At 39.1% G+C, this 13,330-nt stretch overlaps 2 protein-coding genes across 4 annotated transcripts in view; one reads left to right on the top strand and one right to left on the bottom strand.

Moving 5' to 3' along the window:
* LOC140502858 (tetraspanin-36-like) overlaps positions 1–13,330 on the top strand; it is a 51,984-nt gene that overhangs the window by 5,078 nt on the left and 33,576 nt on the right. The window lies entirely within an intron of this gene.
* The window catches only part of LOC140502854 (cilia- and flagella-associated protein 53-like), a 199,001-nt gene that overhangs the window by 178,290 nt on the left and 7,381 nt on the right, over positions 1–13,330 (bottom strand). Inside the window, exon 2 of one of the 3 annotated variants that reach the window (XM_072606908.1) lies at positions 7,619–7,699. The exons of the other annotated variants lie outside the window; for them this stretch is intronic. Coding sequence (XP_072463009.1) covers positions 7,619–7,674 — 56 coding nt within the window. The 5' untranslated portion in view covers positions 7,675–7,699. The remainder of the gene's footprint in view (positions 1–7,618; positions 7,700–13,330) is intronic. 3 annotated transcript variants of the gene reach the window in all.

The following is a 13,330-nucleotide window of genomic DNA, read 5'->3' as shown; positions in this document are numbered from 1 at the left end:
GAGAATTCTTAGTTGACTAATGGCTGAACGTGCTGCAGGTGGGTTTTGAGTAAACATGCTGATGTCAAACAAACAGGCTATCCTCGGGAAGGGTTTCCTGGCATACCATTGGTTGGTGACACTCTCATCTGGGAAAAGGAAGATGGGAGAGGAAGCTCGGCTGAGACCATTCAGAGGAGTATTGCTAGACTGAAGTTGTTATTAGGTGGTCAAGTGGACTCTGGGCCTGGAAGTCAGAAACATCTGCGCTCAAATTCATTCTCGGCACTTACTAGCTGTTAACCCCCGGGGCAAGTCACTTAAGCTCTGCCTTGTTTTTCTCATCTGTAAAATGAGGGTACCTCATTAGTAACAACCCTGTTACTAGTTATTATTTTATAAGATAAAGTGAGATTTTTGTAAAGGTGCTTGAACAGTATATGACAGTTCTCCCCCCACCCCCATTATTGCAATATTCCTAAAACTGGTCCCTGGTGAGTATATGAGAGGTCAGTAAAAATCCTAGGCATGGCTTGTTGCCTTGTTCATAACAGATGTAGAGCTGAAAAGGGGACTTTGGGAGAGGTTGTCTAATATAACCCTTTCATACTGCATAGGAGAAGCTGAGGACCAGAGAGGTTAAGTAATTTGCCTGCAGTCACATAGAAAAAGTGGCAACCAGTCCTGAAATTCTGAACATACTCCTCCTCCTACTGCACTACCATTCTCCTACTGACTGGGCCTCAGTTTCCTCCTGTGTGGACTCACCTTTCTGATCCCTCTGGTGGCATCATAGGCAGCAGTAACAGCAGCTGTGAGAGAGGCAGAGCTTTCTTACCCTCCACACTTAAAAACTATAGCAGCACCTAAGTGCTCCAGAACCTCATCCCCATGGCAGTTTTCCTTCTCCAGAGAACTTCTGTCTGACTCTTTGTGACCCCATTTGGGGTTTTCTTCATGGAGATGCTGGAATAATTTGCTATTTCCTTCTCCAGCTCATCTGACAGATGAGGGCTGAGGCAAACAGGGTAAAGTGACTTGCCCAGGGTCACACAGCTAGTAAGTGTCTGAGGCTGGATTGGAACTTAGGTCTTCCTGACTCCAGGCTTGACTCTCTATTCTCAGAGCTTCATTTAATTATACACTCCAAAAAGGGTCTCTTTCCTCATTGTTGTTCAGTCACATCCAACTATACATGGGGTTTTCTTGAGTGGTTTGCTCTTTCTTTCTCAAACATGTCCCCATCATACACATGAGGAGCTGAGGTAAATAATAATGAAGTGACTTGCCCAGCATCACACATCTAGTAAGCATCTGAAGCCACATATGAACTGAAATATTCCTGACTTCTGGCTTTATCCACTGTACTCTCCCTGTTGTATGTTTACCATGAAAACTTCAGGGTCCTGTGCTGTGTGAGTCCTTGGACACATTATTCAGAACTTTGTTTCAGATCTTTGATATTTACCTAGAAATGAATTTCTCTCTTCCAGATGAGGACATAGCCTATTTTTAAAACATCCCTTCATTTCCCCCCAATATTAGAGAGCACCAAGACTCTTGAAAATGTACAGAGAAGCATCTCAAAGTTGAGCCACTTTAGGCTAAAATGTTCTCCCACTTTTGGGCAAAGACTCTGAAAACTGAGCCCTGCAGATCTGGCTCCAAATAACCAATATGACAAGAGTACCAGGAACCCTCTGTCATCTTTGTGGGTGTAGCTATTATGGCTGCAGGTTTAGTTAGCCTTCTTCAGGAATGAGGAACCAGGAACAACTGGATAAAATTCAGATTAGTAGTAATAGATCGAATCTTAATTGTAGAATCATAATATAGGTCTGGGAGAGACCTTAGAAGCCAGCTAGTTCATTCTCTCTCATTCTACAGATAAGAAAACTTAGGCCTGAAGATGTGAAATAGATTGCCAGATCTGCTGGTCTTTTTTCAATCCTCATCCCCAGCAGATCTGGCAAATAAGGGATCATTTGGTAACTGGAAAAAATTTCTGATGTGTGATTAGTCTAGAAACCAGATTATAGATTGAAGAGTATAGGGGAGAACAGACAATTTTGCTTAAAAGTTTGGCTGAGAAAGAGGTATCTATAAGAGATGGTAGCCTCTACTGAAGGGTTTTTAAGGATGGAGTTAGAGACTTGGATTATGTTGACAAGGCAGTAGGGAAGGTTGAAGAGGTTGAAGATTAGAAAAAGATAGGCTGATTAGAGCAGAGGTGATAGGATCAAAGGCACAAAAGATGTTTTGTCCTAATTAATTGTTTCATGGCCCAGAATAGAATCAATTAATAGAATCAGTCTTCTGTGAGTTCATGTCCTCATCAATGTGCTTCCTGGATTACTTGAAATTGGATTTGTTTGAAAGATCTGCTAACATTGAAATGACATTGTTCATACCTCAGTTCTAAGTTCATAGCTATTTATTGCTTGTGGGCATCATTGTTAACCTCACTTCGGTATAGAAGGAGCTTTAAGATCACAAGTGTTTGTTAATGGATGGTTCCTTTCCCTGTTTGGTTTTGTTTTCTAGTTGTAGGTTAGCTAGCTTTTTAATGAAAAAATATGCCAATGGATATAATGGTAATTTGTCTCTCATTAAATCATTGGGAGAATTTATGGAAGAATATATGAAATATACAAGTAAAAATAGGCAATTTGAATGTCCTTAGTTTTGATTTTCAGTTGAATTTCTCAATATGGAACACAAAACTTTGTTCCTTAAAAATTTGGAATTGTTATTAATATATTTTACTGTTATCATTTTTCAGTCATGTTTGATTCTTTTTGATCCTATTTGGTGTTTTCTTGGCAAAGATACTGAAATTGTTTGTCATTTCCTTTGACAGATGAAGAAACTGAGGCAAACAGAGTTAAGTGACTTGCCCCCAGGGTCACACAGATAGTATATGTCTGAGGTCACATTCAAACTCAGGAAGATGAGTCTTCCTGACTTCAGGGCCAGCACTCTATATGCTGTGTCACAATGCTACCCCTTAATATGACCTTAATTTCAAAATATATCCCTTTTTCTTCCCTATGCAGTAAACCATGCTTTGTAACAAAAAAAATGAAAATAAAAATGAGAAAGGAGAAAAACAGTTCAGCAAAACTAACCAGGACAGCAAATGAGTCTGACAATATGTGCAATCACCTTTGTTTCTAATGTGCTGTTTATGAAAGCTGTCAGGGACAAGTTAGAATACTTATGAGCTCATTAAATGGCTTCACTACAAAGCAGTTCACTTTACTGTATGTAATCCTTTTGGAAAAGGCCTCATGATGCTGAGGGGTGTTTAGATGATGGGATAGGAAGATAGTGATGACTCTACTTCTTAACTAGGTCATTTTGTTAACACAATTTTAAAAAAATGTCCATGATTTTGTTCAGTGTTCATTATGCCTCCAGATGGCACAGTGGATAGAGTGGTGGACTTGAGTCAGTAATCTCTGAGTTCAAATTCTACCTCAGACACTTATTTACCTGTTATAAACCCCACCTCGTCATAGTGTATGATCCTTGTAATATGTTGCTATAATATCTTTGCTGGTGTTTTATTTAAAATTTTGCATCAATATTCATTAGGGAAATTGCTCTATAATTTTCTTTCTTTGTTTTGGCTTTTCTTGGTTTGGGTATCAGCACCACATTTATGTCATAAAAGGAATTTGCCTACGTTCCCTGGTTTATATAGCATTGGGATTAATTGTTCTTTAAGTCTTTGATAGAATTCACTTATGAATCCATGTGGTCTAGGAATTTTTTTCTTAGGAAGTTCATTGATGTCTTGCTCAAGCTGCCAAATCTTGTGTAATCCTGATTGTAGCTCCACAATATTTAAATTGCTTCTTTTTGGCTCCTTGCAGTACTTTCTCCTTGATCTGTGAGCTCTGGAATTTGGCTATGATGTTACTGGGAGTTTTAATTTTGGGATCTTTTTCAGGTGATTGGTGGATTCTTTCCATTTCTATTTTGCTCTCTGGTTCAGTACAGTTTTTATTGATAATTTCTTGAAAGATGTTGTCCAGACCTTTTTTGTTTGTTTGTTTGGATCATGGGATCATGGCTTTCAGGTAGTCCAATAGTTCTTATATCATCCTCCTGGATATATTATCTAGGTCAGTTGTTTTTCCAGTGAAAACATTTTTGTGAAAATGTGCTTAATAAGAATGTATATATAGAAACCATAAATAATTGCATGCCCTCTTGGGGAGGGAGAAGAAAAGGGGGAGAAAATCAAAGAACTCTATGGAAATGACTGTAGAAAACTGAAAACAAATAAATTAATTAAAAATAAAAGAAAAAGAAAAAAAGAAAAATTTCACATTTTCTTTTCTTTTTTTACTTTAAAATTTTTAAATTGTATTTTGATATCTCATGAAGGCATTAATTTTTACTTGTTCGATTCTAATTTCTAAGTAATTATTTTCTTCAGTGATGACCTTTTGTACATCCTTTTTCATTTAGTCAATTCTACTTTTTTGGGTGCTATTTTTCTCATTAAATCTTTGTATATCTTTTCCCATGCTACTGACTCCTTTTTCATGATTCTCTTGCAATACTCCCATTTCTTTCCTCATTTCTTCTTCTACTTCTCTAATATGCTTTTTAAAATCCTTTTTAAGCTCTTCTAGGAATTCTTTTTGGATCTAAGGCCAAATTACATTTTTCTTTGAAGCTTCATATATAGCCATTTTGACACTATTATCCTCTTCTAAATTTATGCCTTGATCATCCTCCCTGTCACTGTAGTAACTTTATATAGTCAAGCTCCGTTTTGTTTTTAATTCATTTTTTTCTGGCCTTTTTTTGTGATTAGGTGATTTTATATGAAACTTAAGCTTTGGTCCTGCACTGTCCCAAGCTTTTTGTGCTGAGGTTCTGGGTCTTACTATTGACTAGGTTTCAGGGCTTAGCTGCTTGTTTTCTCTGGAGGGTAGGCTTCCTTTCTCGCTTGTCCTCGGGGATGGGGCCTCCCTGTTGGCCTCCCCTATGTGTCAGATTTAGCTGCCCTAGGAATGAGGCTTGCTGTTGGATTGCTATAGTAACAGTCTTTCTGGTAGCTGGCTAGGATACCAGGAGAGGGAGCTTATTGGTGGCCCCTTGCTGTGAGCCTGGCTGGTACTGCTTCTCTAGAATATCATTCCTCTCCCAGCTCAATGAAAAAGACCTTTCCTGCCATGCTGGCAAGCTGCTTCCCTGTTCCTAGATCAATTATGAGGTGGTTTTTCTAGTTGTTGGAGAGAAATTTCTTGGGGGAGAGCTTCAGAGGGTTCTTTCGCTATTCTGCCATCTTGGTACTTGAAGTCCCCATATATGCATTTAGACAAGGTTCACTCCTTAAGGAGCCTGGCCATTTAACCTTAAGGAACATGGCCACTTAAAAGAAGGGTGAGGGTCCTTTTCTTATATTCTTGGGCTCATTTTGTGAGGGTGGGTAGGAAGATATTCTATACACAAAAGAACATGAGGTTGATTCTTTGATTCTTGGCAAAAATACTGGAGCAGTTTGCCATTTCCTTCTCCACATCATTTTACAGATGAGGAAACTGAGGCAAACAAGATAAATTGGAGATAATAAGTAGAGAGAAGATGCTAGTAATAAGGGAGATGGAAAAAGGCTTCCTGTAGAAATTGAGGTTTAAGGTAGAGCTTGAAGGAAGCCAGGGAAGCTAGGAGGTGAGGATGAGGATGCAAAGTATTTCAGGCCTGGGGAAAGTCAGAGAGAGTGCCCAGAATGAGGAGAATGTCATGTCCAGTGTAGAGGTTCCCGAACTTATTTGGCCTTCTGCCCTCTTTAAAAAAGAAATTACTGAGCACCCTTCTGGAAATCTATTCTCTTTAACCCTTTACTGTTTTTCTTCTTTTTGAAATTTGCATCATTTGAAAAAAATATAAAATATTTTCTAAAAAGAAAGTATCTTAAATTTAATAATTTATTGTAAATTTGTGATTTTTTTCCTGCATTGAAACTTTGATGATAAAATATTGTGTCATATAACCTTATAGCATTGTACTGTAAATAAGTCATTACATGCATATGGTCCTGCCATGATGGCCTGCTGGACTTTTCAACATGTTCACCTGCCAGTACTTGTTTGTTGAGACCTGTTGGTGGACTTGACCATTGATTAGTTATAACTTTCATTTTGTGTGTTTATTTGGAAAGTAGTGTAATTACTATGACTTTAACTCTGTTCCACAACAGATGAAGTACATACAAATGATTTTTCAAAATTTCTTCTCTTCTTTCCTTATGCTTCCATCAACCTTATTTTAATTCAATGCCCCTAGTTGGGCCTGAGGCTACTACTGCCCCCCCGGATCATTCCAGCACCCCACAGGGGATGATATTGCCCACCTTGAGAACCTCTGGCTCTAGTACAAAGAAAGACAGTAGGAGGGATCAGAGTACGTAAGGGGTGGAGGCTATAAGATGTACAAAGATTGGAAAGGTAGGAAATGAGCAGGTTATGAAGACTTTAAAAGCCAAATAGAGGATTTTATATTTTATGGAAGGGATAGAGAGATTTGTTATGATTTTTTACTTATAAAATATTTTATTTATCTTAAATTTATATTTATATAAAATAATTTTATATTTCTTATATTTTTATATTTTTTAAAGTATATTTTATGAAAGGAATAGAGAGCCAGTGAAGTTGACTAAAAAGGGGGGTGATGTGGTCAGATCTGTGCTTTAGGAGGATCTATTTGACAGCTGAGTAGAGGATGGACTGGAGTGGAAAAAGATGTACAACACACTAGAGACTGCCAGGGGCCCAAGTTTAATCTTACACGGTTGAGTGCCAGCTTTAGCTGCCACCTGGGAGCAGTTGCCAGGTTAGGGTAGAGAAAAGCCTCCCCTGCCCTCAGGGGAAAGTCCCAGGGAAGAGAATGATGCAGATGGAGTTACTCCCTCAGAGAGAGAGAGAGATAGAGAGAGAGAGAGTCAGAGAGTCAGAGAGAGACGAAAAGAGAGAGAGAGAACAAATTAGCAAAGGAATATGCAACTTTTTTTCTCTTCTTTTCCTTGAGAAGGGGTCAGCCTCTTTATCTGCATAAACAAATTTAGAATGCCAGTAGAGAAAGTCCTCATTGTATTAGCAGAGTTGGCACTTGGGTGAAGGGAGTATCTGGGCACTCAAACATCACTGGTCTGCAAAGAATCCAGATTGTCATAGCTCCAATGGGCCACTTGACTTGGGGACTTTTTGACAGTGGCCTGACAGTGGATGCTTCTAGCTGCTACCATCACTACTTCCCCTACTGTATTTCAGACTGTCATGGTGGTTCCTAAATGTCTCTGATCTAGCTTGCCTTCTTTCTCTCAATAATCTCTCCTTTTTCCAAATAACATCTGTACCTTCAGCCCACATCATTATGGGAAAGTGAGTCTTCTCCCATTTCAGTAACACATGGTGTCCTGTACGCATATTAATGGATGTTAGGATAGTTTCTATTGTGGTATTCCTGGGTCAAACAGGCATCTACTAGAGAGTCCCTCATCTCTTACTCATCCTTCTTTTAAGTCAGACTTCTGTAGTCACCCTCCTTTCATGCCTCCCTCCAAAGAAATCACCACCCTTATTTCCCCTTCTGAATAAGGCCAGCCTTTCACTCTCACCAGGTGAAATGTGTTGTTGGGGACATGGTCAGAAGAAAGCCTAAGCAGGTTTCCATTGCTCTGGTAACATCAAATCAAGCCCTAAAGATGGAATGGAGAAAAGTAGGAAAATTATACCATGTGCTTTCTTAAAAGACCACAGAATGAGTCAGTTTCAGAATCTATTGAGGAAAAAAGAGCCTTTTAATGTCACATTGATAATAGTCATTCAGGCCTACAGGCTGAAAATAATTGAGGCTAAACATAGCTTGGGCTTTTCTAAGAGGTAGCAACTTCAACCTCAGCTGGTCACATTTGCACTAATTTCCTAATGCATTTTTCATATTCTTTGATGCCATTTCCTTCCTTGAGCAAGCATTGTGTGCCAAATGGCCTGGAGACACAGTACAAATCAATCATGGGTAGGCAGTGGAAAGCACACATATTTGAGTGCTTCAGAATTATGAATGAGGTCTAGACTGAGGCTGGGGCCTCACACTGTGTATTATATGAAGTTGCTGAAACTAACTCCGCCAAATGATAATCTTAAAAAGTACAGGTTGAATTTTAGAGTACTAGATAGAAGACTGCCCTTGTAGTCAGGGAGGAGACCTGGGTTCAAGTCCTGTCTAGGGCATGGACAGCCTATGTGACTCTGAGATAAGTATATCTTAGCCTCTTTGTGTCAATCTTTTAAGAGTATAGGCTGCAGAGTAGGTTGCAATATGCACTGGTAGATAGAGTGTCTTTATTGGGAATGTCCTCTTCTAATGGAACACAGAGAATTAGTTGCATGCTCATATTTGACCTTAATATTATAGGGAAAAATTTAGAGTAAGACAATGCTGACTTTGGTACTTTAAAGTTTACCTTTGGAATAACTGAAAAGATCTCATAATCAGATATTTTCATTTATGAGGAAGGAAATCCATGGCATGGAGCCTAAGGATGCTTGATACCAAAGCATTTTCCTTCTACCTGGAACAAAATCACTGTGTAATTATAGGAAAAGTTACAATGATTGTTAGAGGTATAAGCTTATCACATTCATTTTTTGTGGGAAAAATCTACCTTTTATGCTAATGACTCAAGCTGTCTAAAATTCCCTTATTCTTGGAAACTCAGAAATATCTTGTGTGTTGTGTTAAAAGGCCATGTCTTCTAGAGATTTTCACTACAGAGATCCATTCTTCCCCAGAACCTGGGCACAGATCCTCTGTTCCTAGATTCTGGTTGAGATCACAGGGTCTCTTCAAATACAACTACCTTCCCAGAGGAACAGACTTATAAAAGCATAATTTAAGTGAATCTGTTGGATGTGTCCAAATTTATGTCATGTAGCTTGGTTTTATACAGTTGTGTCTTGTTCTGTTCATATAATCTGTCTCCTGAAAGTTGTGTGTAAACCGAAATTTTGTCAGAGCAAAAAAAAGAGAATGAAACCTTTATGTGGAATACAAAACCACTTCCTAATTTTTTCCTTCCTTCCTTTCTTCCTTCATTCCCTTTCTTTCTCTCTTTCTTTCATTCAGCTAATCTTGGGGATAAAGGCCTCATTTCTAGAATATATAGAGAAATGAGTCAAATGTACAACAATACAAGTCATTCCCCAATTGATAAATGGTCAAAGGATATGAATAGGCAATTTTCAGAGGAAGAAATTAAAGATATCTGTAATCATATGAAAAAATGCTCTAAATCATTTTTGATTAGAGAGATGCAAATCAGAACAACTCTGAGGTACCACATCACACCTATTAGGTTGGCAAACATGACAGAACAGGAAAATGATAAATGTTGGAGAGGATGTGGGAGAGTTGGAACAATAATTCATTGTTGGTGGAGCTGTGAGCTCATCCAACCATTCTGGAGAGCAGTTTGGAACTATGCCCAAAGGGCTACAAAAATGTGCATACCATTTGACCCAGCAATATTGCTTCTAGGACTGTATCCCCAAGAGATCATAAAAATGGGAGGTGTCCCACATGTACAAAAATATTTATAGCAGCACTCTTTGTAGTTACCAAAAACTGGAAATCAAGGGGATGCCCATCAATTGGGGAATGGCTGAATAAATTATGGTATATGAATGTAATGGAATACTATTGTGCCATAAGAAATGATGAACAAGAAGACTTCAGAGAGGCCTGGAAAGGCTTATATTTTGCTGAGCAAAAGGAGCAGAACCAGGAGAACTTTGTGCACAGCAACAACCACAGTGTGCAAGAGTTTTTTCTGTAGACTTGGAACTTCATTGCAATGCAAGGACTTAAAAAAAAAATTCCCAATGGTTTTCTAAGGTAAAATGCCTTCCACATTCAGAGAAAGAACTATGGAATTCAATCATAGAATGTAGCAGATCATTTTGTGTGTGTGTGTGTGTGTATTATGTTCTGGTTTGTTATAGGATTTCTAACATTTACTTTAGTTCTTCTACACAGCATGACAATAGTGAAAATATATTCAATAGGAATGTGTGTAGATCCTATGTGTAGGTCCTATATAGAATTGTATGTCACCTTGGGGAAGGAAGGGGATGGGCGAGGGGGGGAGTGGGAAAAAAATCTAAGTTTTATGGTAGTGACTGTAGAACATTATAAATAAATAAAATGAATATATTAAAAAGAAAAAAGATTTCATGTCCCCATCTCATCCAGGCTGGAAGGATAAGGGCTACTCATGGACCAGATCTCACCCTGTTTGGCACAGAAGCTTAGAACTGCTCTGTTTCAAGCCTGGGCTGGTCTTCCCCTTCCTTAGGCAATCTGGTACCCCACCCACCTGTAGAGGAATCATTATATTGATACTGACCTTAATGTGGACACCTGATCATCATAGCCCACAGTAGTTAAAAATTCCCAAGCTCAAGAGATGAACCAGCATCATCCTCCCCTTATAACTGAGTTTATAGGCCTGGACTACTTATATTTTGCACTCCCTAATTTCTTTCATGATTCTGTGAAACCTAAATTTCATGTATCTTGTTTCCTTAAAGTGGGACATACCTATAAGGAAGGGTAGCTGCTAATCTACAGTTTTTAGAATCACAGCTGTTAAGCTCAGTCTGACTTGTAAAGTGGTAAAGGGGACTGAGTCATTCACTTCATTTTCTCAAAGACCGTAGGCTCCCTGAAAGCAGGAACCAAGACTTAGTCACTTTGACTCCTACTTCCCTCCACCAAGCAGTGTATGCATAGTATAGGTAGGTATTCAATAGGATCATAGGATTCAGGGCTAGTTGAACAGCAAGGCAAGGTTAACCAGGATGTTAAAGGACCATAGTCCCTATCATGTGGAGATCAGTTAAAGAAACTGGAGAAGCCTGGAGAAGAGAAGACTTGGAATTGATGTGATATCCACCTTCAGGTATTCTTCAATCTGTTATGAAGAAGAGGGAACGAACTACATTTTTTTCCCTGTGGTCCAGTGAAGTCACAGGAAGCTTGGTAAGGGCCCTGTCATCTGTCAGGCCACAGAAGTGGGGAATACAAGCAGCTGCAATAAGAACACTCAAGCTCTGGGGCAAGTGTGGGAAATCTCTGGCCTCGAGGCTACATGTGGCCCTCTAGGTCCACAAGTGCGGTCCTATGACTAATTCCAAACTTCACAGAACAAATGCCCTTAATAAAAGGATTTATTCTGTAAAACTTGGACTCAGTCAAAAGGCCACAGCCAAGCACCTAGAAAGTCACATGTGGCCTAGAGTCTAGAGAATCAGGGTTATACCAAGGGACAATGCTTGGTGCTCCCTGGATTTCAGCTTCCTGATTTATATTTGTCCTCCTTGGTCTGAATTCTTGCATTGGCAGTCCTTTTTCTCATTTGTCTCTGTTCTTGGACTTCAGCCCTCCACAGATACCAGGTGGGGTCTAGCAGAAAGAACAATGGACATGGAGTAGAGAGGCACTGAATTTCAATTTGGGATCTATTTCTTACTAGCTACATCACCCTGAGCAAGTACTGAACTCCTTTTGTCCTGAGTTTCCTCATCTCTAAAATGAGGAAAATAATATTCCCAAACTGCCTTCTGTGAAAAAGAAAAGAAAGCACTTTGTACCAAAAAAGGAAATCCTAAGAGGTTCAGTGGTGTGGTGATGGCAAGGCCCAGTGGACGTTTAGATTACACAAATAAGTCAAATGACAGGGCCAAAGGTCTGGGGAGAGAGGGAGAGAGAGAGAGAGAGAGAGAGAGAGAGAGAGAGAGAGAGAGAGAGAAAGAGAGAGAGAGAGAGAGGGTCCAAGGGGGGGATGGTAGTGTAGTTGGAGGGTCCAAGGGGGGGATGGTAGTGCAGTTGGAGGATCCAGGGGTAGATGGTAGTGTAGTTGGAAGGTCCAGGGGTGGGGAGGATAGTGTAGTTGGTAAGGTAAGGTCTGGAGGACCGACCTGAGTAGGTAGTGGTAGAATAGTTAAGGCTTGGTGTTTGTCTCACTGTAAAGAACAGACATGTTCTAAGATACTTTCCTAGAAAAATAAAGAAGTGGTAATTTTTCCCCCAAAAAAAACCATCCTACCCAAGAATGAAACTTTCATGATTGTTTCTATTCACTTCTCCATTAATGCATTTATTCACAGCTTATAAACAGTATAATTATTAAGCCTTATTTACATTTATTCAGTGTCTATCATTTTAAGCAAAGGATAAATAAAAACCTGGGTTTTTAAATTGATAAATTAAGTAGCTTTTTGGTTGTGTTTTGTTTTAAACAATCTACCATAGTAGAAAAGACATTAAATGGAAACAGGAAAGTTTTCTTGTAGAAGGTGAGATTTTTAACTGGGCCTGAAGGAATCCAGGAAAACCAGAAGTTGTAGGTGAGGAGAAAGAGCATCCTAGGCATAGGGGACAAACAGCCAGTGAAGATGCAGAAAGTTGGGAGATATGTGTAAAACAGCTGCAAGACCAGTGTCACAACGTAAGGAGGTTGGACAGGTAGGAAGGGGTCAAGTGATGAAGGGCTTTAAATGCCAAATATATTATTAAATTAAATGTTATTATTAATTAGATATAATTCTATAAAATACTTAAACAGCAGCTCAAGAAAAAAAGATTGTAGTTGTATGATAAGTTTTCAAGTGAATTGTACAGATAACAATTGCTATTGGAATCTAGTGAAGAAAGACAATTTCAAGATGGCATGGTCAGGAAATACTTTCACAGAACAGGTAGAGAACAGGAACAAGGAGCTTGACAATGCAGACTGAAGGAAAATGTGGAGATTGCTCTGGCTTTTACCTTTTCAGAGGGTTTAATCTGATTCTGTGCCGGCCCCACCTAGTTCTGACTCACTGACATCAGGGCTAGCATTCTGAGCTATTTTTCCAGTAATGAGGGGATCAGAACAAACCCATGTGATGAATCTCCAAGACCCCATGTGATCAATCACCCGCATTTACACCTACCGTAAGGTGGCTGGAACTGTAAACTAACTGGGCCTGCTAGGTCAAACAACTGAACTTCTTAACATGCACGAACCAGTTTAGCTAACTGACTACCAATAAAGAAGAGAAAAGTTAATCAATTTGTTACCAGCCATTTGTTGAGCTTCAGGACATTACTGTACATTTGATTTAAGAGTCTCTAAATTACCCCTCTAGCAAATGTTTGGCATTAACACAGGGACCCACCCATTAGAATAAAAGTTCTTTAGGAACAGGGATTATTTCATTCTTTATATTTGTATCCCCAGCATCTAGCATTTTACCTGGCACACAGTAGGTGCTTAATAAATAAT

The sequence above is a fragment of the Notamacropus eugenii genome, chromosome 4 (genome assembly GCF_028372415.1).
Source record: "Notamacropus eugenii isolate mMacEug1 chromosome 4, mMacEug1.pri_v2, whole genome shotgun sequence".
NCBI lineage: Eukaryota > Metazoa > Chordata > Mammalia > Diprotodontia > Macropodidae > Notamacropus > Notamacropus eugenii.
The sequence above is the reverse complement of the archived record's forward strand: the minus strand, read 5'-3'. Positions and strand labels throughout refer to the sequence as shown.